Genomic DNA, 26,675 nt, shown 5'->3' on the forward strand with positions numbered 1-26,675 from the left:
TTTAACTGCTGTGTACCACTCTTAATGTCCCACATGATTTACATGTTATGGCTCATATGCAGAGCAAGTGATGCACAGATGTGATAAAACGAATTTCTAGGCCGTTACCACTTTACTGATAGATGAGTGCAAGAGAGAGACCATCTCCCTTGGGGGAGAAAAAAATAACAAAATCAATATGCACGTCTCCTCCTGGCGTTTCTTTATTCCTTTTAATAGCCTTTCCAGAAACCCAACATTCTATTTACCTGGGTCTGTGTCTTCCTTTGCTGGAAAGCAAAAGCTTTCTTAAATAGCAGTTTACAACCTGTCTCATCCCCTGGTCTTCTGGGTTTTGCAGTCCTGTGTGGAGTACAGATGTCCATGCATTACAGCAATTACTGCATTTAAGTATAATTAGAGTTTAGCCAGTAACCTTCATTACTTTGATAGCATAGGTTTTATTCCGTTATTGACGGTTTTCAATGACTCTTCCATCTGGGATCAGACTTACAGAGTCTTCGTACTCAAAAAGATTGAAGCCATGTAAAGTAACTGTACGTAGCTGAAGATGCTGGTTAGGTGTCCTGGTTTTGGCTGGGATGGAGTTGATTTTCTTCCTATTAACTGGTATAGTGCTGTGTTTTGGATGTAGTGTGCGAATAATGTTGATGACACGCTGATGTTTTGGTTGTTGCTAGGTATTGTTTACGCTAGTCAAGGACTTTTCACCTTCCCATGCCCTGCCAGATGTGCAGGGGGCTGGGAGGGAGTGTGGCCAGGGCGGCTGGCCCAGCTGGCCAATGGGCTATTCCATACCATATGACGTCATGCTCAGCATATAAGGCTGGGTGAAGAAGAAGGAGGGGGGGGCGTTCGGAGCGATGGCGTGTGTCTTCCCAAGTAACCGTTACGCGTGATGGAGCCCTGCTTTCCTGGCGATGGCTGAACACCTGCCTGCCGGTGGGAAGTGGTGAATGAATTCCTTGTTTTGCTTTGCTTGCGTGCGTGGCTTTTGCTTTCCCTATTGAACTGTCTTTATCTCAACCCATGAGTTTTTCTCACTCTTACCCTTCCGATTCTCTCCGCGTCCCACTGGGGGGCGGGGGGAGTGAGTGAGCGGCTGCGTGGTATTTGGCTGCCTGCCAGGTTAAGCCACGACATTAGGGTAGATTTATAAGGTGTTTATAAAATGGACTGGAACTGATTAGTTCACAAATAAATAACTGAGTAGGTTGCAGTTGAATTTCTAGAACTGTGTTCACCAAAACAAGAAGGCTACCAATGAGCTATGTGAAAGGTGTCTGCCTGAGAGGGGACCGGCCGGTAACAAAACAGTGCGCAGTTGGAGATCACAAAAACTATTTACCTTGCCAAGTTTATGTTTGTTTTTTTTTTTTTTTTAAAAAAACAAATAGGTCTATTGCAAACACTGTGCTCTGTTGTTAAAAATACAGTCTGTGGCTGTAAAACAAAACCAACAATTAATTCCACTCAGCGCACAGAGGCTAGTAGGAATACACACATTGCCAGTCCCAAAGTCCCTGTATGCCCTAGTAAGCCTTTTGCAAGGGTCAGCGTGGCTGGGTTTCGTGTATCGTGTGGCCAAGCCAGCATCTTCCCCTGCCCCCCCCGATGGATTTGGTCTTCAATGCTGAATATGCTTGTAGTATTAGATTACAGTGTATGATAAATACCCTTTTTGTAAGTGCTGTATGACTCATCTTTCCACAGTTGTGGTCTATCAATTTACAAAACATAGGCAGCCAGCTGCACCTGCATGGAGCCTCCCTTGGAGTCAGTAGGTCGTTTTGGGCACAGCAGCATCCTTGTATGTTGTAAATTGCAGGTCTGGTTCTGTGATGACCATAAGGTTATGAGGTTATAATTTCAACAAGATTATGAAATGGAGTCAAAGGCATGAAGATGGGCTTAAAAAAAAGAAGTATAGCCGCTGATGCTAAAGGGAAAACAAGGAAGAAAGTGTATATGGGGGAATGAATGGAAAGGTTGAAGCTGCAACCTTCTACTGCTTAGATGTGTGTTGGGACTGCTTGTGCATATTCGGTTTTTTGCTTGCAAGGGTATTTGATAATGAAAGGGAAACTTAAAAGAGCTTTTAGCTTTATGGAAGTTCTCCATAGAATTGTAGAACCTTCCTGGGAGGTAAAAATTACTTGGAGATTGGTCTTCTGAACATCATATTTATGGCTTGGCCATATTTCATACGTACAAAGTAATAGGTAAGCTTGGTCTGCTTTCACTGTTGTTGTGCTATTGGAATTGGCTGTGGTTTGGTGATTGGAAATTAAAGGACACGGCAGCAGTCATTGACTGAGGGATAAACTTGAGCAAAGAAAGTGAATATAAAGGGAAAAGTAAGAATGAAAGGGCCCACAGAAAGATACAGTGCAGAAGATGTAACTTGTCCTTCAGCTCAACAGGTGAGAGGAGCTTGATCAGGAGTTGTTAAGAGTTGTAGTTCTTCATCAGATAAAGATGTCAGTGCTGTCCTCTGAAGAACTGGCTTCTGAAGCTCAAGTGCTGAGGATTGGGTGCCTTTTTTTTTTTTTTTAAAGTGTATAGGAGTATTAAAATTCATCTGACAAACTTCTGTTACTTCATTGTATAAGGGTGGTACCAAGAATTCTTTTTTTGAGAAGGGCCTGTACAAAAGGGTTGGATATTAAGAGCATAGAGTATTTCGGGGATGAAAAGGAAGATCTATTCTATTAGATCTATTCTATTTGGAACTATCTTTCTGGTCTTATTTTCTCATTCTTGCAGCAGTGTGAAATGGTGCTGTGTTAACTGCAATTGGCACAAAAATACTTGTTTCCAAACTTCCACTGGTCAAAACTACAGCTATTGAACCTAATATTAAAATGATTTCAGAAAAACAGAGGAGGGGCTCTGAGAGAAACAAAGATCTCTTATATAAGTGTCAAGTATAATTTTTTCACTAAGTTTAGTAGATGTAATTCTAATAAATGAAAATTGTTTTTTTTGGAGTGGGGCGGCGCAACTCATTTTCTGAAAACACAGAAGAAAATGTTCCAAAAGACTTGAAAACTATTAGAATATACCATGAACAAAAGGGAAGCACTCAGTGTCCTAATCAGTGTCAGTATAGCAAAACATGAATACTTGAGTGTGTGGTGAACTTTTATAGTTAACACTTTGTATTGTATTAGAGTTATTGTTCCTGTGAAGCAGATGAAAGTACAAGGCAATTTTCCCCCATCCCCCTGCCCCATGAATGCATATTTGAGCTTTCTAGTTATTTATATGCGTACAGCCAAAATATATTTTTAGCAATATTGATAAACTGTGGAAATACTGCGTAAAATTACAGCTTCTGCAGGAGGTTATAGAGACACTGGAAAGCAAAACTACAATTTTCTTTCTTAAAAAGTGTGTGGGGAGATGATGTCACCTATGTAACCTTGGTTTTTCTCTATTACTTACACTGCTCCCATACTATGAAAGAAAGTACAGTGTTTGGAGTGCACAACAGAGTGGAAATCACAATAAACAGCAGCATCTCGTTTTCTTTTTTTGTTTTGTTTTTAATATTTCAGTTGACCTTCATATCTGCTGCCTAGATTTTGCTCAGCTTCAACAAACTCACTAGCATCATCATTGTCCTCCTCCACCTCTTACTCATCTTCATCCTCTTCCCTGGCAACCCCATGAGATTCAATGCTAAAGATTTGGCTTCGCTGGCCAGGCGACCATCAGGTTGTTTTGACAAGGAAGGAAAACTGAAGATTTGCAGAGTGGTCGGGGATGAAAAATTAATAGGTAAAAATGACTTGCACTGAAAACTACCTGTGGTAGTTGCGCATGTTTTCTGCAGTTGTCAGCTTACAGTTTCGCTAATTACATACACCTCAGTTTTCAGTTTTCTTCATTGCTGATGCTTGAGTGATGCTAAATACCTTTCTAAATAAAGTTTTTAAAGCTAGCTCTTTAGTTTGCTCAAGTTCTCAAGTTTCCTTTGTCATGTACCTGAGAAACAGTACTCAGTCCTTAACATTATTATTATTTTTTCCTGTAAAGAAAGATTGTTTTCTACTAGTGATTGCTAGTCACCAATCATTAGTTGCCATGTTTTAAAGTTTAGATATCCAGTTCCTCAGGACCCCACCCCTCCCACCCCCAAAAACTGTGTTCTTTTATCTTTACAGATTTTCTATTGCTCACTTCCCACCTCCTTTGCAGGTTTCTTCAGGCTTTTATGATCTTATTCTAAATGTCTTTCAATTTCCAGTAAGCTTGAATAAATGTCTGTTCCCTTGGTAGCTGTTAGGAAATAGCTCCTGTTTAGCTGTAAAATCAGTCCTAATGCAATAATTTCAGCAACGGCAAATGTTTTATTTTCACTTGTCCCAGTTGATCTTCATTGTGATTATATTTACTTTTATTTTATTAGGGGGGAAAAAAAACCCCAAAACAGCACAGACTCAATTATGATAAGGGGCTGAGAAAATTTTGTGCCACATTTTCAGAGTATTTTATACGTTTTCTGGTGACAAATAGCCAGAGTTTCCTGTGGAGGATGCAGGAATTCCTAGACAGAGTACTAGTGAGCATCCACTTCTGGCTGCTTTGGGGTTCCTCAACAGGATTCTCTCCCTGTCTTCTCATCGTAGGCAGTCTATCGAGCCCTGTCCAGTGAATATCTGATGTTCATGAGGATATTTTGAATTTTTCTTCACTTACGAATATGTTGACTGCTAATTTTGCTGCTAAAAACCTTAGGTTGGCCAGAGACAGACCAAACATTCATCTAGCCCAGTATCGTGGGCTATCTATGCCATGGTCAGTGGTGGTGGATTCTAGGAAAGTGTTTAAGTTGCTATGCATGTGTAGGATGTTCCTATTGCCCGGTAAATCCTTCTGGCTCCCAGCAATCAGATTATGACCCCTTGAGAGAAGGGTCATTTCTCTCGAGGCATTTTGGTCACTGTATATGCTGTCTACTGATAGGCTTGTCATCGTTAGTCCGACTAAGCTTTGGACTTGTTTATTTTTCACACTTACGAGGTAGTGACTTTCCCAATCCTATACAAAAATATCTTTTGTTATAAAAAGCTGCAGTGTGAATGTGATAGGATTCCTTCCTTCCGATGCTCATAACGCAGGGTTATGGAGGGTGGAATTTAGTCTTAGCAGAGTCCTGTACTTGTACTGTAAAACAACATACTCGATCTGATAATTGTGTTTAGATTTATAGTTGGTGGATGTGCATCAATTTATATTATATTATTTTCTGTATTGTTCTTGCACTTTAGAGGGTCTGCAAAGATCCAGGAACTTCAATTTCTTTTCTGAAAAAAAACAAACCCCGTTTATAACTGAAAACAGTTATTGTAAGTCCCAGTGCCTGCGAGTGTAAACCTTCCACTTTCTTGTAGGGGAAAAGCTATTCTGATTTTTAAACGTTGCCTATTGAAACATCTTAATCGAAATTATCAAGAGGACAAGGGAATTGTAGTTATTTATTTACTGTTACAAGACATCTCCCTGGTCAGTATTATGTCTCTAGTGGCGGCCAGCTTTGAGGGAAGTACAAGAGTTCCACAGAGGCAGTAACGTGACCTTAGGGGACAGCTCTTCTTCCAGCTCCCCAGCCATTCAAAGTTGGCTGCTGTCTGGAGACATGGGGTCTCATGTGCCCTCTCAAAAATAAAGAAGAATACACTTTTGTAAAGCTGTTCCTTCCTCTGTTAAGAAGTGATGTAGGGTTTGTTGAAAGAGATCACGTTTGTCTGCGAGATCTATATCTGTATATATCTGTAATAGGTATGGGTATCTATCTGTACCTACAGATACATATACAAGTGCTTTTTTAAAAGAAAAATGATGCCATTTTAAAAATGGCTAGTTTAGGAAGAATAACTTTTTAAAGTTTTTTGACCCACTCACTGACCCTGAAGTTCTGAAACATTCCCTGTCTTTAAAAGTTTGATTACGTGCCTGCATGTGTGTATAAACACAAATATGTTGTTATTGCCAGCGGTTAAGCTCTTTTAAAAGGTGTAGTAAAATAGTAATAGCAAAGTGACTGTAAATATTTAGGTCTCATTTGCTCATTTTTATTTTCTGAAAATTGTAAATTCAGATTAGCATGTTCTAATCTAAGTGGAATAGTAAATGTTTTTGTGTCTTAACAAGGATTATGTTTCGTCTCTTGAAATGATGGGAGCAAAAGCCGTTCCATGCTAAAGTGGCTGTTTCTGCTCCCATGTGAGGAAAAGAGAGAAAAGCAGAGAAAACACAGTTGAGTGTATGCCGCAGTCACCAATTCTCTCAGCTGCAGAGTAGAAGAAACCTTCTGGGAAGTTATTTGGCATTTAACAGCATGTTGTACATAGGCAGCTGCTGAGTGAAGCTGGCTTTTTTTGGTTAATGATTTTATTTTCTGACCTTTATAACTAATGCATCTTCTTTAAGAAGCATTTAATGTGTGAAGACAAAAGGTTGTTTTTATTAATCTCTTACTTCTTTGCATACAGAACCGAGAGAGAGATGGTGCCGACTGAAAGGAAATCTGCTTTTTCTAATGAAAAATAAGGTAATTAATTTTCCTACTGCTTTTCTTGATGTGTTAGTCTAATCTTAAGTAAGAACTTGAGTAATCCCTTTTCATGATAGTTATTGGCATTGTGCTTTTAGGGAGGAAAAAAAAAAAATTGCTATTATTAGAATAGTGGAGATGAAAAAAATTCCATTGTTTGCCTTCTATAACACTAGGTATTCTTCATGATATCAACATCCTTTAGCTGAATCATAAATATTCTATGGCCAGGTTCTGCTCATAACGTACAGGGGTCTAAATCCAGAATTACTCCACCAAAATCCATTGGAATAATGAAAGGAAAATCTCACCGCTAAATGAGGTATTGTGGTAATGTTCAAGATGCCATTTCAGACCCTCACTGCAATTTTTTAGTGTGGTTTTGTAACTAAACTTGTTACGAAGAGTGGTGTTATTTTCTCTTCCTTTGTTGTAAAAAGCAATTATAGGCCTAAAATGAAGGGCCTATTAAAATAGGGTCTGACCCTGACACGCAATGGAAGTCGTGCAGGAGCTGTTGAGTGCCCTCATTTGCCACTGGCTTTATTAGGAGTTGAGGCCACTCATCCTCTGGAAAGATCAAGCACTAAGTGTGGAATTACTCTTTTTCTTACCCTTTCTGTCTGAACACTGCTTCTGTAGTTGCCTGAAAATAGCACTGGATTGTAAAAAATTAGGGAGTAGTATGAACACTTACCTGTTAACAGTAAATATTTTATAACTGGCTCCTAGGATATTTTTATACTGTATGGACCAGCAGCTGGACGGAAATGATAGTACTGCTTGACAGATTGTATATTCTGTTTGAAAGATTTTTCAATGTGATATAGTGGCTTATTTTAATATAGTGATGAATGTGTGCATATGGTATACTTTTAAAGCAGTATCTGCTTTCAAAGCACTGTTCAGGAGCATGTGATAGATTTATGTATGTGTGCAAACAGAATGAGACAGTATGACGTAAAGGTTTCTCTGGCTTGAGTTTCGTAGGGCTGCATTCCCCTGGGTGGTAAAAGGACCAACAAGTTTTATGTAGGTGAAAGCAAGCTCATGGCCACCCCTTTGTCACACGCTCATACGTTATCGTTCTGCTGTATGACTTGCAGAAACTATTTTTAGTTAAGGGCTTTAAGTTTCAAACTACTCTCTTCTACTCCATGTTCTTCCAAGCATCCTATTTTCATGGGAGCCTCTGGCACTTTGTAAAACAGTTTCAGGAAATATTTTGATCAACATTGCAGCTGTGAAGAGAGGAGTAGGAGAGTTTTGCCGAAATCAAATGTAGCTATCAGTTTGGCTCTGGAAATTTAGAGAATTAATGTTGCTAGTAGAGGGTTTAGTGTGGATTGGTACTCATATGGTGTGCGATGTTTTTTTGTGTGGTGTTTTGTTTTGGGTTTTTTTTTTATGTGTAGATGAGGTGCAGATGGATGGAATGAGGCAATCTCAGTTGGACAAGCAAATCAGCTAACCCACTAGGTCCACTCAGGCTGTTCAAATGCAAAGCTGTATTTTGAGAAACTTGGAGGACGAGACACAAATTAATAGCTTGTTACTGAAATGATTTAGGCTTACAGTAAATAAATGGGAGTTCTCCTTGAAAGGCTGTGGTTTGACTGAACCAGTTAAATAGGTGGGTGATTTTTATCTCTATGTTTAGGTCAATGCTAGAGAACTGCATCTCATTCTGGTTTCCTTGTTTAAAGAAGTTTTCAAAATTTGCAGAAATTGTGGAAGGAACCAGGAGTTTTGACAAATTTTAGCTTATCAAAAAGACCGATGAGTTGATTAATGTCAAAGTGTTTTCAAGAGGTGATTTTATCACGTACTTTCTTTAATTAGGGAGGTCACAGTAAGAGAAAAACTTGGAAATTGAAGTCAGACAAATTAAAATGATTGCAGGCTGATTGGCCACTGAAACCCAAGTGTGGTAAGATGTGGTGCTCAGTTTTAAAATGTCACAACTTACTAGGCTCAGTACAGAGACCACTGAGTGATTAAAGGGCAGTGTCTAGAACAGATCAAACTAAATGATGTAGCACTTCCTAGTCAGCTTATATCCTAGGAATTTGTGAAACGGTCATTTTCAGAGGCTTCATCTGTTGGGTGCTGTAAAGCATAGCTTCTTTGACAACGACAGATCTCTCTTCAATCTCAAACCTCTGTTTCAAAGGATGCAATTTATAGGCATACTAAGTAAAACCAAAGCAAGTTGTGTGCTGTGAGGGAGTGCACCCTGTATTTCTCCCCCTCCCTCCCCATGTCCTTCTAGAAATGAACAAGCATCCCCTCTGAAGCAGATTCTTGACATAGGAAATCATAGTTTGAATTTTGGGAGCGTAGTTTGCCAGTATAATAACCAAAAATAGTCTTACCATAAAAGTTATTAAGCATCTTAATAAGCATAGTTGCCAATTTTCTGCTTTTTAATATCCTACTGAAACCTTTGCTAATTCAAATAATGTAATGTGTGAAATATGTGCCCAGAACAGAGCTGATGAAGCCATGTTCCTATTTTTGTTGCTGGAACCTGACTTGGCTTATGGCTTGACACAGAGGAAAAGTAACTCTGATGTTTTAGAAGCTCATCCGAATGCTGAACAGTTAACTCCAGAAGTCACTGTTGTGAAATGAAGACTGATTTGCTGCTATTCATTAATTGCTGTCAGAGGCACGTGCATGTCTGCATATACAAGTGCTTATATTTTAATGACAGACTCATTGTAGTTCAAATGTACATGAATTATATTACTTGTGTAAGAAGAATCTTCTCTATGAAATTGCAAAGGATGCTTCCTGACTTATCTGTGCTGTAAATCCTAAGTAGTGTGGCAGTACCTTTTCAGTGTGGGGAAAAAATGTGGTTTATTCCTCTACTTTATCATATTTGGATGCTGCAGAATAACCTATTAGGCATCTTAAGGACGTTTATTTTCCTTGGTCTAGCAGTGGAGTTGGTTATTTTGGACTTTGAGTGGGCTAAGAAGTAGACCTACTTGTAGGCCTGAGGCACAATCCAGCATCTGCTAGCGTTAGTGAAACTTTTTTCCTTTGTAGGCTTCAGTGTGGTTTTGTGTGGTGTGGGTAGTGGGATGGTTTGAGGTTTTCGGGTTTTTTTTGGTTTTTTTTTTTTTTGAGTGTTTTTTTGTTTGTCTGTTTTTGTGGTTTTTTTTTTTTTTCCAGATTGGTTCCCTACCATATTGTATTGGTTGTAGGGCAAAGTTATGGTAGCAAAAGGTCTGCAGGAGTGGCCTCTGTCAGAGGCAAGATCAGGGGCTCTGCAACAGACCCACCCAGGACACAGCTGTGCCCAACAGCAAAGCAAGTGGTGCCTCTGGGAAAATGTATTTAAGAAAGGGCAAAATGCTGCACAGCAGTGAGGAAATGTGAGAAACAGCCCTGTAAACACCAAGGTCAGAGAAGAAGGAGAGGAAGGATCTGCTCATCTGCTCCAGGTGCAGGAGCAGATATTCCCCTGCAGCCTGTGGGGGAGACCATGCTAGAACACATGGATATGTCCTGAATACTCTGCAGCTCATGGCCAGCCCATGCTGGAGCAGGTTCTCCTGGAAGGAACTCTAGCCCATGGAGAGGACCCACGCTGGAGCAGGTCTTCAATGTCTGTAGCCCATGGTAGGGACCCCACATTGGAGCAGGGGAAAAGCGTGAGGAGGAAAGAGTGGCAGAGAGGAGTGGACTGACCACAACCCCATTCCTCATCCTCCCTGTGCCACCTGGGGGCATGAGGAGGAGGAGGTAGAGGAGTTGAGAATGAAGGAGTGAAGTTGAGCCTTGGGATAAAGGGGGATGGGAGGAAGCTGCTTTAGTTCTTCTCTTTGTTTCTCACCATCCAGGTCTTTTTAATTGGCAATAAACAAAATTAATTTTCCCTGGGTGGAGTCTGTTTTGCCAGTGATGGTAATTGGTAAGTGATCTCTTTGTCTTCATCTTGACCCATGAGCTTTGAAATTTTATTTTCTCCACCAGCCCTGTTAAAAAGGGGGAGTGAGAGAGCAGCTGGGTGGGTGGCTGGCAGCCTGCCAATGTCAGCCAACCACAGATACAGTCCCCTGTGGGAACTATATGTTGTTAATACCTTCCTGTGTGAAGTCCTAAACCCTCGAGTTTACATGTGTAGGCTTTCTGTCCACTTCTTGGGAAATGGCAGATGTGTGCATTTGCATCCTATGAAACACAGTCAGTATACGATGCTTTTGAAGGCAGCAGTTTTGAAACTGTGCTCCCTAAAGCCATGATTAGCAGTGTGACTGGGCTGGGGAACCTAGTGCGTGGCAGGGCTTCCCGAGAAAAGTTTGACTTCATGCTAATCTTGGAGCAATTGTTACAGATCCTAGTCCAAAATACTTAAAAATAGTATTATTAGATAGTGTTTTCAAAACAGTTAAGATTTGGAACTAGAAAGCAATATGTGCCTCACCTAAAGTATGTGGTATGTGCGTTCTTTACTTATTTACTTAGATTCTACCCAATTCCAGCATGGGAGGTACTTTCTTCCAGAACTCATGTGAGTGGGAAACGGGGAGGAAGATTGCTGGGCAACAGTTGCTAATGCGTGTAATAAGTATTATATACTTATGTGCCTTTTGTCATTGGCATAGGAGGGGACTTTTGATTAGAAGTTTCAGATCTCTCTGGGGGTTGCAGTATTATGTACTGGTTTTGTTTTTAATTACAGATCAGAATTTATAACAATGGTTTTCTCTCGTCTTTTTTTTTTTTTAAAGAGCAGTGCATATTTTTATATCAAATGTCACGCTGTGTCATTTCTTTGTTTTCTGTTCATAGGTCCTTCAGAATAATTTCCTGGTTTTTTTTTTTCCAAGAAAGAAGTAACCGGATTACTTTAACCTTTCTCAATCTCTTTTAATCCTCATGCCAATTCAGGGCTGGATTTCCCCCCTGCCCCCCCACCTGTGGTTAAAAAACCTAAACTGTTGTTTGCTAAATATGTGTGAATTTGGAGTGATTGCTACTGAAGTAAAGAAGGAAGCTGCCTAACCCATCTATGGTTCATTTTCACATATACTAATATTCCCAAATGGTAATGCTGATACTTAGCCAGTTTTGTAAATTACTTTGCAATCTACACATAACTGTACTTTTTAGTGTGTCTTTTTATGTTTTTGCATCTCAGTAATAGCTCCAGAGGGCCCATTATGTTCTATTGAGTAAACATTTTGACATTCCGACTTATTTTTGAATATGCATTTAGTAATTTATTTAAAAATGGATTTTTGATCAATAGTCTGTAGTGGATTCTCTAGGAGAGTCATTAGTGTCTATTGTGTAAATCTTTCTTGGTTTGTGGTTTAATGATCCTGTGGAGGTAACCATTCCAATCTATGAGGTCAGTTTGTCCGTGCACTGGCTCAATAAACTCATGCTGCTGTGTGAAAGGTTGCCTTTTAAGATTTTTATGATGTATTGATTTTTAAAAATTACCATGTAGAAGGAAAGAAGTTTAGTTATACGGATGACCATATTTAAAATAAAAGCTGTAATGAGTGCTGAAAGTATCTTAAATTAGCAGTCATACTTCACACACAAAATTATAAACCTGTCTTTTTTTCTCTAATCTAAACAATGTTGTGGTAGCAAACTTGTACGGCACGTTCGTACTGTAGTGAATCTATGTGCTTGTTTCCTAACCCGCTAAAAACAAGGGATTTATATTGAAGAAATGACAGACTTAACTACACAGCTGTAAATTGGAGTGCTATAATACACCTAATACCAGAGAGAATTAAGTAAAAGGTGGTGAATATTTTGAGATTTCTCTTGTAATGAATTACCTTCCCTTAAACCAAATGATTGTTGGGCTTAAGATTTTGTACGCAAGATTAATGAGCAAATCTAAATGGTTGTGCTGTCAATAATCACAAGCTTTCTTGCAATGTTTGTGAAAGCTTAACATAAATTATGTTGTTACAGCATTTATCACAAGTGTAATGTATTATTAACAGTTGGCAGAAAAGCCTCAAAGTAAAATTTCAGATTGACTCATAAATCAATAACCAGAGAACCACGTGCAAGCTAGAAATAATAGAATAATGACATACTTTTGAGGTTCTGATGTGAATTACATTGTAATGCACCTGTGAAAATGTTATTCAGGTTTTCATGGCATAGTTGTATGTAAGTTCTGCCATAAAAATGTGAGAATGTATCAATGAATCTTCTCTGCAGTTAGGCAGGCATACACAATGTATTTGCAGAATTTCAGCATAGCTGTGTAGCTTTAGTATTTTCCTTTCCAATTTGATATCTTTTAAATATTCTTACAGAGTGAGATTGCTTTATTTATATTGAAGCTGTGGAGCCTTTTCTGGTCTGTTGGACTATGGGGTTTTCTCTGTGTGTGTGCTTTAGCATTCTGTAAGTCAGTGATCTCTCCAGGGCATCTTGAAATAAAAGTGTCTCTTCTGGCTAAGGATGTACTTTTTATAAACCATTTTTCAGCAGTGATTTCAATTTTCTAGAGCATGCTCTGTATCAGTTTAAGTGTTAAGGTCTGAGCAGCCGGAATAAGTGTTGCTGCACTGTGTAGCATTGCTTTGGGATTGAATGTCATTGCTGATGTGTTTTTTGGCTAAATACTACATGTATGATGTTGGTTATGACCATGTTTTGCAACGTCTGTAAGCTGAGAAACAGGTAAGTGAATCTATGCCTGTAATATAATATCCCTTCAGTAAGTTTCGGTGAAATATGTTGTTGCTGTGTTGGTAAGATTTTGATTTACAGTAGGAAGTGTGCTAAATAGAGAAGGAAGCAGAAAATGACAAAACTGTGGCATAGGCAGATCTGGAAGCCATACCACCCCTTACATGGCTCAGAAGTCTTAGTGTGTTTCTGAGCATTCTCAGCCCTAACCTTGCATGTACTTCTGCCTGCACTTAACTGGGATGTGGGTTGTCCTCTTACTGTTGGAATGAGGTTTTTATATGTATATAACAATACACACGTGCATATACGTAAGTTAAATATCTGGCAGTGTTCAGTTAAGAACTCAAATGAATTTGGTTGTGTTGAGAGAAGGAATGTTGCTGCGTGGGCTTTTTAATCGGCCTTAGTAAGGTATTGTGTCCTGTTACTGTAGTCGTGGATGAAGTCAGCGAGATATCTCGTTTATATGTTTAAAGTCCCTTACTTACGCTGGGCCTGTTTTTAAATAACCAGTTTTGTTGCCCCTTATGTTGGGGCATGTAAAGGCATGTAAAGGCATTTTAGAATGCTTATTTTTTTGCATGCCTTAATTGAAATAGAATTTTTTTTAAAAGATTTTTTTGATGTTTTAGCCATATTGAATTGGAAGAATGCTATGCAGAGAATTCTATGCTAGTTGAATGTTGTGTACTCTAGCCTTAAAACCCCATTAAGCGTGATGTACATAATGCCAATGTAGTGTTAGGAGGGAGGGCGCTGCTGTCTTCACATTGCTCATGAAGGGAGATAATGTGGAGAGCATGAAGTTGTCTGGAATAGTTGGGGCAGAACAGTAAGTAGACAAGCATAACCCTTGATTTCCTTAGTAGCTGTTCCTCCGAAGCAGTTGTAGTGCTGACCCGGACCCATACATTTTCAGAGTCCTGCAGACCACTGCAAGCCCAGTGGCACCAGAACACCATGTCTCCTTGGGGTAGCAAGGGCACACTGAGCTTTCGTTACTGAGAGTCTGTGCAGTACCACTGAGGTATATGTGCTGACTGTTGTTGCAGTCTACTTTCCAACAGTACTTGAAATGCAATTTATAACCATCAAGTAATGAGAATAATTATTTGCTCCTATTTTTACTATGAATTGAAAGACTTTATATCTCTTTTTTTCCAGCTTAACAGGATCCTGGCAAGCCCTGCTGCCTTTTTGCCATCTTTGATTCCTTTATTTATCTTGCTGTTTCTCCTTCCTGCTGCCAGATGTTACTGACTTGCTCTCCAGATAGTGAAGCCCTCCCTTTCCTTCCACTGCTGTCGGAGGCAGACCTTCTTATAACATGTGCTTGCTTTGATAATTCCATTCTGTCTCCTGGTTTTCTTCTGTGTCTACTTTCATCTCTTGCTTAGCTTGTTCCATAATGTCTTCCTTTCCTTTAGTTTTTTCATAGCATAAGCATGCTTTAATCCTTTTTTTGTGCGTACCTGTCCTTGACCTGCCTGTTTCCCCAGCTGTGCCCATTACTCTCTCTCTCTGAAGTCTATTACTACTTAGTTTACAGTGTCACCCATTGCATTTCCAACCCAGTATCCTCCCCGGTCCTGTTGCTATCCCTTCCACTCTACAGAACAGTCTTCTACTAATCTCCTTTGAATAATCTCTTTGGAATGAGAGCTAAGAAGCATCTCTCGTGTTCATGCAACTGTCTGCCACTTCCAACGCTAGCTCACCCTCTGACTGTGACTCCATTTTCTCCTGGTCGTTCTTAACTTCTTCCTTTGACTTTATTCTTTTTAGGGATTCGTGATGTGCCGTACCTAGAGTTGAAGTATATATGAGAAAGATGTAACTTAAAACTGCATATTCTTCAGTACTAAATTGCATCTAGATCTGCCTCAATACCTGTTTGTCCAAAGTACACTTTCATCTTGCCTTTCAGAGACCTCTTCCTGTGCATTTAGCCATGAATTCAATTTCAACGGGAATCAAACAGCTGCTTAATCTTTCCTGTCAAGTTCTTCCTCCTATTGCTTTTGATGGCTGAAGCAAACATCACTTCTCTTCCTGCTACTCCTACCATTTTTAGCATTGCTTTCAACAGGAATGTGTTTCTAAGTACTCATGTTCTGGCTATGTCTGTGTTTTGCAGATTCTTTTTAAGATAGACCACTCCTTCCATCTCACTATCACCTAAAACTCTGGACTGGGATAGTTGTATTTTGTGTTTTCATTTACTGAAATATCCTTCTCCTGATCTTGGGAAAGACAAGATTTGGTTATATCCATTAGAGCTCTTGCAAAAATAATTTTCCTAGGCTTTTTTTTTTGACTGTTACTCTTTCCTTTGCATCTGAATCTGGCTTCCTTCCTTTTGTAAGCTCTTTGTTTTCACTGTGAAGATTTTTCCCAGTCTCCAGTACCCTACCTGTTCTTCGTTTAAAGGTCTTCTGATTCTGAGCTGTCCCCAGCACGCAGTGCCTGCTTTCATAGATCTGTGAAACCCACAAGGAAGTACTAAAACAAGACACTTAATAAAAAGTGTAATCTCATTCTCTTCCTTTAAGTTCTGCCTTTACAAATCTTCCTTGCTATGATGCGTACAAGAAGTTCACAATGATAATGCCGTTGTTTTTTTTTATGTTCATTGGCTCACCTGTAGGCTTGATGTGGGCTTGCATGTTTGTGGTGTATAAACCCTCCGTCTTTCTTGTGGTTTAACATCTGTGTTCTGTATCTATACAGTGGATAATATCATAGGGTCCTGTGGTCCTTGATCTGCATTTGTAAATGCTCTGGTGATATAGATACACATTTAATCTGAGCAAATCACTGAATTTGTAGGTGTTACCTAGTGAAATAGATTTTTTTTTTTAAAGTTGTTTGTGTTCTCTTCTGTTCCTGCAGCAATTGGTATGTTATTTTGCATAATATATGGCATTATATATATATAATTGCATAATATATGGCAGTGTATATGTTACAATTACATAATTGGCAGTAATCAAGCACCAATCTTGTTTAGAATAGATAATTGTGTAGATAACTGTATTTAACAAAAGGTTATAGAGCATCCCCGTGCAGTTCTGTCTTGGTTCACTGGCTCTTGCTGTATTTGGTGTTGCAGTGAACCCTGTGGTGGTTCTCAAAGAGTGTGGGGTCTGGCAGATGGTTTTTTTGGGCAGCTTCATGCGTGGTTGCAGAGGGACTCTTGGGGCTGAGTAGGCATTGGCTATTTGAGATAAGGTTGCAGGATCGGGACTCTGTTAGCTTCCATAGCTATTTTGGGAGATTTGGGTGAGAACTTTTACGATGCAAGCTATGGTTTTTAGAGACGACTCTTACACTGTCTGGTTTTGGTGAGAGAAGACTTGATAGCTATATTGGAAACAAGAAAGGCTTTGAATTTCTGTGCGCAAGTGCTGAGCGGACAATGTGTAGCAGTTTCCAGCTGAGTAGACCGCAACTAAAATACTTGGCAGTTGCCTCATTGAATATTAGTTCTTAACACGTGAAAGAAACCTAGGGATGGAGGAAGACTAATAATACCAGTGGATTAACATGCTGCACTAAGAGACAACTCTTGCTGCAGTCAGTGAATCTGCACTGAAGGGAATCATGGAAATGTTTTGGTTTGTGTTTTGAAGTTGGTATCGACTGTAGCTGGAAGAGCTGCTTGGCCCGTGAAACTGTTTAACTTCACAACGCATTCCAGTGAAGAGCCCCTTAGGAAGAGAAAACTATCAAGCCAAGCACAGAACTGGCAGTTTTGATCATGTTAATCTGAATGGGGATACTACTCCTAAGAGAAAATGTGTGAAAGAAAGTTTAAAGGCTGAGCTTTGAAATAGTATACCTACATTTCTTTAGTGCTGAGTGACTAGTCAAAGGAAGAACCGCCCACCTTTTATTTCAAAAACAAACAAACCAACCAATCCACCCCCAAAACAATGGGTTACATCAGTTTTCTTTTGTACAAGGCAGTAAACCAGTTTGTCAGGATACTGTTGCTAAATTCTTCCTTCACTGAAAGCGGTCTGAGCCTGATATGAAGTGTTATTCATGCTTCTGTTGGATATGCTTCCATGTCCTGTTGGATAGGTAATGTAGCCTGGCTGCCGGTTGGTGCATGCTGGGCTTTCCTATTGAATCAGTTTGACTCATTTTAGAATATAACCTCTGTTTAAGTTGTTTTATATTTTGTTTATAATGGAAGTTGTCAGTAGATGGCAGCAGCAATCTCTTCAGATAATTGTTTTAGGTTACCAGCCAAATGAACATCTTATGCTAATGTTAACTAATCCTAAGAAAAAACACTCTACTGAAGTAATTCACTGAGGGCAAAACTTGCTTTAATTTTTGGCCTGAAGCAGGATTTTGAAGCCAGGGGCTGCTGATTAACCTCGGTTTAAGCTTGTATGAGCAGGATGATGAGAGAAGAAGGGAAGCCAGAGGAGTGTATGTACAGCTAGAGTCGTCTTGCAGCTGCAAAGTGATTGATGCCAGCCAGCCCAAGGAACTCGTGGGTAGAGCCCCTTGTACCATCAAAGATGATCTTCTGGCTAGTCTGTGCTTGTCCCACCATATACTCATTAGCGAAGGCTGTATTTAGCAGAAGGGAGGGGAGGAGCTGTGCATATTTATACATACATTAGGGTGCTTAAATTGCATCCCAGGTGATCCTAACTAGCTTTTTTTTTTCCTAGTGCTTGTTACTGTAGTGGCTCTCAAGTTTGAGACCAGCCTGGTCTATGCTGTACTCTCTGCCCCTTTAGGAAGTGAAGCGTAAAGGGTTGTTTTGTTCTGCTCACATCCCTTCTTTTCTGTCCTTCTGAGCAGGGTTGACTCCGGAGGATGTGCTGTGGCTGCTGGAAAGTGCTCCAGGGAGGGGCTGTTTTCCTCCTCCTGAGGGCCTGGCTGTATAACCCAGCTGCCATGACTCGGTTGCGGTAGGGATGAGGGGCGACTTCCACGTGTCGTCTTGGTATCAGCATGGGGTGCGCGTGGTGAGGATGAGGTGCTAGTCACACTGGGACCAGAAGGTGTTTTAGGACGGTGGTGGGAAGGGGAGGGAAAGAGGAGGTCAGTTAGATAGCAGTGAAGGGCAGCCATGCTTCCAGAGGCTCCTGGCTGTGCCAAGAAGAAAAATGCTGTTTTTTAAACGCATCTCTCACTCTGAGATCTAATGAGATTTTCTTTTTCCCTGAATAAGTCGAGTGCCTCTAATTTATAAGAAAGGCTGTAATGCAATTCTAGCCTCACATTTGGTTTGTCAGCAGCTACTAATGACTGTTAAGGACAAAATAGTGCCTTCTCCTTCCGTATCTTCACTAAGCACTACTATTTACTATTCTCTTTCTTTTTCTGACCAATCCTGAAACTGAGCTGGATTCTCCACAGTGCCACCAGAACTTACTTGCTGAGTGATGATAGCTAATTTTAAGTCCAATATTATAAAAGTGGTTATGTGTTTTGCCAAATGTGCACAGTTTGCACTTATCAGCACTGAATTTTATTTAATATTTTATCACTTGGTTGGTGAGGATACTGAGAGCCGATACCTTTGCCTTCACTTGTAGGTTTGAGTCTCTTCTGTTGGCATTAGCAAATGTTACCACCTCACTATACACATCCTTGTTCCTGAGCCTCTATTAATGCAAGGCATCTGCCCTTTATGACTTTGCAGTGTAATTTTCCCAAGCAATTGGTGAAGGACCTTGTATGCTACAGCAGTGCTTCTCATAACTCGTAACAGGTTTGTGACATGTGACTTCTACGAAACCTGTTAACTCTTTACCTTCCTATTAATATTTTATTTTTATAACTTTCTCTTATTTTATTCTGTATTATAATTTCTACCCATTTGTCCAGTACAAAGGAGTTCTTCAATAGAAAGACTGGAAATCTACTGTTACGTACCTGCTTGTAGAAGATTGGTAATACTAATCGCAGGCAAGGATAGGCTGGAATATTAACCTAACTTTAGTTTTTTAGAGTAAGTTAAACACTTTTTTTTTTTCCGGCCGAAAATGTTACCTCGATTAATCAAAAACTTGCACTTGATGATACTTAGAGCTTTATTGTAGCTCCCTAATAGAAGTTCAGAAGAAGTGAAAGGTGGGGAAAACAATCTGTAGCTGAAGTCATGCATACTCCACTTTCTTTTGTAGAAAGAAAGAAACAATTGCAGATCTGATACATTAAAAAGAATTGCTAGGTTTGGGAGAGTTTTGATTGGTGGTTTTGTGGTGTGTGGGGTTTTTTTTGTTTTGGGTTTTTTTTGTGGGTTTTTTGGGTTTTTTTTGTGGTTTTTTTTTTAATTATTTTTTAATTTTTTCTTAACTCTCAATAAAAATTCCAGCTAACACCTTGGTGGGTTTTTTGGTGGTGGGTTTTTGTTTTGTGTGGTGCGTTTTAATCGTATGCATCTGGCCTTTAGTTTGGTCGTGGCTTATTCAAGTTCTTAGACTTTGGCTCATCTTGACTATTTGAAAAGTCTGCCTGATATTGAATGTATCTGTAGACTTTTGCCATTGACCTTTCCTTTGGAGCAATATTTATAAAGAATAGAACAGATGTGGAACACAAAAGCTCGTTAAACAAAAGTGGATATCTATGTACTGTTTCAGAAGGGTATAAAAGCTTTCCTAATATAAAAACATTCTGAAGTATTCCCATGAGAGAAGATAAGCCTCAGCATTGCCAGTGATGTCTCCTTTTTATCACAGCCTAACACACTAGTGCTAATGGATCAACTCTTTAGAGGATGACAATTAATTCTATTTCTGTTAAGTGCATTGCAGATACTACTGCAGCATGGTACCTGGGGGACAAGCTCCTGTGTCCTACCACCATCAGGTGGTTTGATTTCATTGGAGTAGGGATTACGGGATGCAGCACTACTGCTTTGTTGAGCAGGTTAACTAGTGATTATGAAGAATCTGCAGCTGTTCACTCGGTCACCTTTTTTGCAGGAGTTATTTTGATGATGGTGGCTTGTTGATGTGCTACAAAGTTGAGGTAAAAGGAAAAAAAAAAAAATCATTTGTTCCATTAAAAAAAAAAATATCCCCCCCCTCTTAAAATAGCAAGGAACACACCCCTATTTCAGAATCAGTAGGTGGAACTGCTTTTAGCTGACACAATCTTTGATTTTATGGATATCTCCTAGATACATAGCAAGGTTAAATAAACAGACTTAAACTCTAATGGGACATTTTGAGGATTAATGTCAGTGTAGTCCAAGGGCATAATGGGATTCAGTAAGAGGTCAATGTGTTTGGCATTTTAGAATGGATTTTAGAGAAATAAATACAGTGTATGATCAGTTTTTACTGATGAGATTTTCTGTCTTTGAGGAGCAAGACTTTTTTATCAATGCTCTGGTAAGTAATCAGTGTTACTTGGTCTGGGTTTTATCAAAATTTTGATAGATTCCACTCTACTCAACATTATTTTAATAGCCGTGTATGGCCATCTCAAGCAACACTGATGTTTATTAACAAGCTGATTAATTCTTTGAGATATATGCAGCAGTATGGAAATGTAATTTTTTTTTCTTTTTTTTTAAAGTGAAAATGGCTGAAGAGAGAGAATAAAACGGGGAGGAAGAAGCATTAGGGTGGTATAGGTTTTCCTGGATGTGTCCTTCCTCTTTTTACATGTACTGACCTTGTTGTTTTGTTTTCTTCTTTTGGGAAATTTTGTAGACTTTAAGGAGTTAGGACTTATGTCTGGAATGCTGGACACATGGCAGCTACCAGAAGCCAAGTTATTTTTTAGAATATTTCTGACTTCCTCTGCTTTTCTCTTTAATGAACATGGCAACTCTAGTCAGGCTTATGGGAAGTACTTCTGCGTTCCCTGATTTCCCCCCTCCCTCTCCCCCCCCCCCCGATCCATGGTGTGCACATACGTGGAGGCAAAGTCTCTTAATTGATCCTGCAAAGCTCACTGAACACTTTGAAGACCCATCTTACATTTTAAAAAAGGTTTTAAGGTGTTGGTGCTTGCTGTGTTTTGTCTTGGAATCTTTCTTTCTGCTGTCACCAGGGATCACAGTATGATTGTGTTAAAAAGGCAGGATCTGAGACTTTTTCTGGTGCTGGCTGGAACAAGCTGTGCTGCACTTTCTCACAGTTTCAGTTAACTTGCATGTGGAAAAAAAACCCCAACACAACTCCATTCTGTAAGTTATAATATTAATGTTTTGAGTAACTTTAGGGTTGAGAACTGTGCTGAGAAACTAAGACACAAACAGAATTCCTGTGGTGAAAAAATAATTAACGCTTGAATAGTCACTATTAAAACTTAGGTGTTTATCTAGCCTATTCAAAAAGATGCGTATCGAAGGAAGAAGAGTATGTTTTTATACGTGTTAACACTAAACATTTTAAGGAATTATTTGAAATGCTAAATAATCTAGATTGGGGAGAATTGCGGGTGGGAATTAAATCTGTGTCAATAGAAACCTGAAAAACTGTGACGCTCTGTGCGTGCTGCAACCCCGAGGTAGGTGTTTAGCTGTTGCGGAGGCCAGCGCGGCTGGCCGGCTTGGCGTGGTGGCACGTAGCTGCGGCAGCCTGGGCTTCAGCTGCCGGGTGTTCACCCAGGGTCCTGGGCAAGCTTGTGGAAAGCCAGCTGAGCCCTCCACCTGGACTGCTGCATCGACCTGTCCCGTGTGGCACCGGGCGTGAATGCTGTGAAAGGCTGTTAGGTTATAGAAGAGGCACCGTGGGCAAAGTCACAGGCTATTAATAATCATCAGAGGCTTTAAATACCACTGAAGCTTGACCTTTGTAAGGAAGCTTGATAGCCTCTGCTAGAAAACTTATGCAGTCTGCAGCCTGGATAGAAGCAATTCTTTAAATTTATTTTGCTTTTATTTGACGTGTTGCTTGGTTCTGAAATAAAAATGATTTTTGTTGAAGTATTCTCTGCAGAGAAAGAAGGATTATTCTTAGGAAAGGCAATACAAATAAATATGCTAAGTTTTATCTGGCAGATTTTAAACCAGGAAGAAAATACAGTTTCTCCCCTTATCTCATCTTCCTAATAAAGTGTAAAGCTTTTGCTTGATTTTTGGTTTCGGGTTTTTTTTGGTTCCCCACCCCCCAAGCTAAAAATAGTGGATGTAGGATTATGATTGGCAAAATCCTACTGACTTTAAAATTGATGATCTTGAAATGACAATAAATATCCAATGGTGTCACAGACTCAGAAATGCAAGACCTGGAAGGAAGTTCAGAATTTCTCATCCTTCCATGTTATGGAACACGGGAAGACCCAGTCCTCTACCCTCTCTACTCGGACATGAGTTATGTCATTATAGCTTTCCACTGCTTCTGGAAACTCTGAAGCTGGGGGAGGAAAGAAAAGCATCTGGGGCAGGCTTCTGCTGCTGGGAATCTGCAGAGATACAGGGCTTTGTGTGTGTTTGGGGGGGGCGGGTTGTCTTTTTTTAATTTTTTAAAATTTTTTTTATTTTAGTGTTCATGGGGACAAGTGGTAGAGCAAAAATCTTCATGCATAGTTGTCCTCTAATTTGCTAGCTGTCTGTCTTAGGCAGATTCCCTTCATGGCCTAGACTCCTATGGCTGCAACTCATGGATTTACCTGGTAGTCTTTGATCCAGTCCGGGCAACAAAATTCATGTTGCTGTCTCCTGATATAACAGACTTACCTTTTGAGTTTCAGCCTGATGCTCATTCACACTTTGCACATTCATAAACTGCTTCACTGTAACTAATTTTACTTTAAAAATTAAAGTTGAGCTACTACTCTTCCATTGTTTTTAAAAAATAATTCTATTCATCCATTGATTATTTTTTTTTTTGGCAAACTGTTCAGATAAATATATTACTGTTAACAGAACTAATAGTTTATTTTCTAGAATAAAAGAATAAAGATTTTCAGTCCTAGTAGAGAAAAACTGGGAAAAAAAAAATCATTGAGACATTATTTGTGCATACTTATCATAAAATGAATGCATGACTGTTTTAGATATTCCAAAAACTTTAATAGAAACAATTGATTAGCCAGTAGTGCCAGAAATGGCACAAGGAAACATCTAAAATCTTGATTTGAATTTGGATTAAAATGTGTGTTTCTCAAAGACAGACACAAAAGCTTTGTATTTCGCCTGAACAAATTTCCCTTGACCTGATGATACAGGTAGCTACCAACCTGTGTGCTTGCTCTAGACTATTACATACAGGGATATAATGTTAAGCTTAAGAAAGATTGCATATAACAACTCTGAAAGATGTGTGGGGCTGGTTTTCCACGACTTATGTTTTATACGGTCTGGCTGCATTTGATCCATGAAGCTGAGTAAAGTTTTCTGGATATGGCAGTGAGCACCCAAAGTGGGTATTTATCCTGTAGAAGTGTATTTTAATTGCACCTGTTCCCATTCTGGTCCACTGGTGTATTGTATTTCTTTCCTTACTGATAGTTTTAGTCTGACTGCTTTTCTGTTACATGGGGTCACATGCTGGTCTTTTAAGTAAGTTCACACCTGAAATGTTCAGAAATTCTCTGTTGGGAAGAACAGGTCTCTCTACCTTGTGGAAGAATCGATCACATTCCCCCGTGCCTGCCCCTGTCCTGCTCTGATAAAATTGCTAGCAAAAATGTAGGATGAACTTTCATACCTTATTCAATAATGTGTCCTTGTTTATTCAGTGGAACGTTATTTTGGTGCTCAGCCAGGTTGGATGAACATGAAGACCTCTTACACTTAAAGCAGCATGAGACCAGGAACAAGAGTGTCATGGACAGGAATGCATTATTTGCCTTTTATTTTTTATTTTATTGTATTCATGGAGACCGATCTCTTTTTTTTTTCAGTGTCTGTGCTCCCCCACACCCCCGATCCATAGCAGGTGCAAATATCTTTTGCCTAAATCTGCAAACGGCCCATGGTTTTAGCCTCTACATCACTATTTTTGCATTTGAAAACTTAATTCAGACTGCTGTTTGGAGAGAAATGTCTTCAATTTCTTTCAGCTTGGTGCTGGAAATAAGTTGGATATGTGTCTGACCTGCTAATGCTAACAACTTTGTCATCTTCCAAAACTTGAAAGAATCTGGCAATGTTCTTCAGAGTGGTTTCTTTAGCTGTCACTTAAATAACAGGGAATCCAGATCTTCTTTGCATACATGCAAGCTAATTTGAATGTTTTCAGCCCTGTTCTACAGTATTATACACATGCTTTTCTGTGGAGGAATAGTCTTCTAACTCTTTTTCAAAAGAGGTTTTGAGTACATGTTTTAATTTATACAAAGTAGATAAATTGAGGATGAGGTAGAACTATAATTAATTTGTTACTTGATTTCTTAATTGCTTACTCTGTTTTTTGATTATATGCCTTATTCCCCACCTTCCTTTTAGAGGGTGTTTATTTTTGAGTGTAAAGCTTAAAGCTGAGAGAATCTTTATAGTGATCATTTCACTGCTCAGCTGTATTTGTAAACCAGACGTTTGTAGTCGTACATTTTAAAACGTTCTTCCCTGCTCACTGTGTAGAAAAATGTAACCTGAAAGCAAGGTCTTGCCTTTTATGAAGAAAGCAGCATAATCTGTGTGTAAACGTTACCATGTGTAAAATAAGTTACCAAGAGAAGTGAGCTTATGTATTCTAGAAATTCTGATTAAGGAAATGTGAACTGCGCTTCCGTGATCTCCTAGTAGATGCTTTCTGGTCTTTACTTCATCTCTCCCTGCTTATCACGAATCAGGATTGTCTAGGTGACCCTGCTATAATGGGTTTATTGTTTTAGGTGCCTCCCTTGTCTCCCTGCCTCATGGAAGAGGCCACTAAAGACAATGTGAATTCTACGTTTCACCCCTTTAAGGTTATTATTCCTACCTGTGCCCTTCTTGCTTCTTGCCAGCAGGAGTTCCCATCCCTGAAAGAAGGTTATAGGTTTTTTCCTGGTGCTAGATGCCGCCTAAATTGTGACTGCTGTCTTCTAGGACAGCCGTGAAGATAGACACTGAAACTTGCCAACAATGTCAAAATACTCTTTTGGTGGAATGGTGGAATCTTGCTGATGACAGCTTAAGATTTTTAAATTTGACTTTCTACACCTCTTCCCATTTTTATGGGAAAACTAAAATATTGCCATCCACTTTTAAAATATATTAAAACTTTGCCTATTTAAAGATAGGAGCATATTCTGTTAAAGTTGAAGAGATTTTTAGAGCTGTGCAGCTTAAAAAAAAAAAAAAGCCTGGTATCAAGTCTTATATGTGATCTTTTTTATTGCTTAACGTTTCTCCCAAGGGGAATCTCTAAGTATTTATTATTTTTCAAAAAAGCAGGTTATTTTTTTTTCTTCTTACAACAACCAGTGAAATAGGAACAGTGTGAAATATCTCCGTGATGAAGTATTGTTCTAAAACATTGCTGACTCTTTCTCCTTTCTTTCCAGTCGTGCAGGAGTTCCAAAACTGTAAATATTCAAATGTTCTACTTGTACAGGAATATATATTTTCCTATCCAAAGTGAATAGAAGACTGTTGAAGGAAGCCAGCTCTTGCCTATTAAGTAATATTGTTGTGGCTTGTAAAATAGGGAAGTGGAATATCTGAAACTGCAGCTTTCATTTTGATGTATTGCTGGCTGTTATGCCTTTCAGAATTATAAAAGACATACTTAAGTATGTATTGGAGAATAATGTCAAGAGAAAAAAATGTTACTTTTTGGCAGTGGTTTAAAATAAATTAAACTTTAGAAATGTTCGGAGTCAGGTGTTCCCATTTTGATTCATTCCCTTGCATTAATATATTTCCAGCATTTTGTGTCGTGAATGACCTTTTCCATTTCAAATTAAAAAAAAAAAAAGACTGAAATTAGAGAGGCAAGGCTTTTTCTTTTTTTATTCTCCCATGCTGAAATAGACCAATAAATAAGCAAACATTTACAAATGGGGAAGGAGTAGAATTTTAGAGTGAGATGTTCCGTAAAACTGCAGTAAACACAGAATTTTCAATTAACTGGTAACAGAAGGAAAAAATTGGGTAGATTTCCCCCCCCCCCCCCCCCCCCCCGAAGGATTCAGGAATGTGTGTGTAGGTGGTGTTTGTGGGGTGGGGGTGGGTGTGTGTGTTTTGGGTTTTTTTTCATTTGTTTTTTTTTTTACTCAGCAGCTCTTTCCACATTACTGGCTGTTCTTTTGGATTGTGAGATCTGAAGGCCATAGATATTGCTGGCCTTAGGCCAGGCCACCTTTCAAGACCCATGGAAGCCATGGACTCTAGCTAGAACTCGCCAGACTGTCTTCCTGAGGTGTTTTGCTTTCCCCAGATCAGCTGGTTATAACAAAACCTTAATTCTGATTAGCTCTGCTGAAGTGTAGCCTAACACACTTGTACTTCTAGAAGAAGATTAAGGTAAGCTGCTTTCTAAGAATTTCTAACCTCTTCAACATACCA

At 39.3% G+C, this 26,675-nt stretch overlaps 1 protein-coding gene across 4 annotated transcripts in view; it reads left to right on the forward strand.

The window, feature by feature from the left end:
* Nucleotides 1–2,099: 2,099 nt before the first annotated feature.
* The window catches only part of INPP4B (inositol polyphosphate-4-phosphatase type II B), a 294,823-nt gene continuing 270,247 nt past the window's right edge, over nt 2,100–26,675 (forward strand). For 2 of the 4 annotated variants that reach the window (XM_075150074.1, XM_075150077.1), the window contains exons 1-2: nt 2,101–3,783; nt 6,501–6,559. In XM_075150074.1, coding sequence (XP_075006175.1) covers nt 3,672–3,783; nt 6,501–6,559 — 171 coding nt within the window. In that variant the 5' untranslated portion in view covers nt 2,101–3,671. Of the gene's footprint in view, nt 3,784–6,500; nt 6,560–26,675 lie in introns of all 4 variants that reach the window. The other 2 variants (XM_075150076.1, XM_075150075.1) reach the window with 2 other exon arrangements.

Source organism: Calonectris borealis, chromosome 4 (assembly GCF_964195595.1).
Source record: "Calonectris borealis chromosome 4, bCalBor7.hap1.2, whole genome shotgun sequence".
Lineage (NCBI taxonomy): Eukaryota > Metazoa > Chordata > Aves > Procellariiformes > Procellariidae > Calonectris > Calonectris borealis.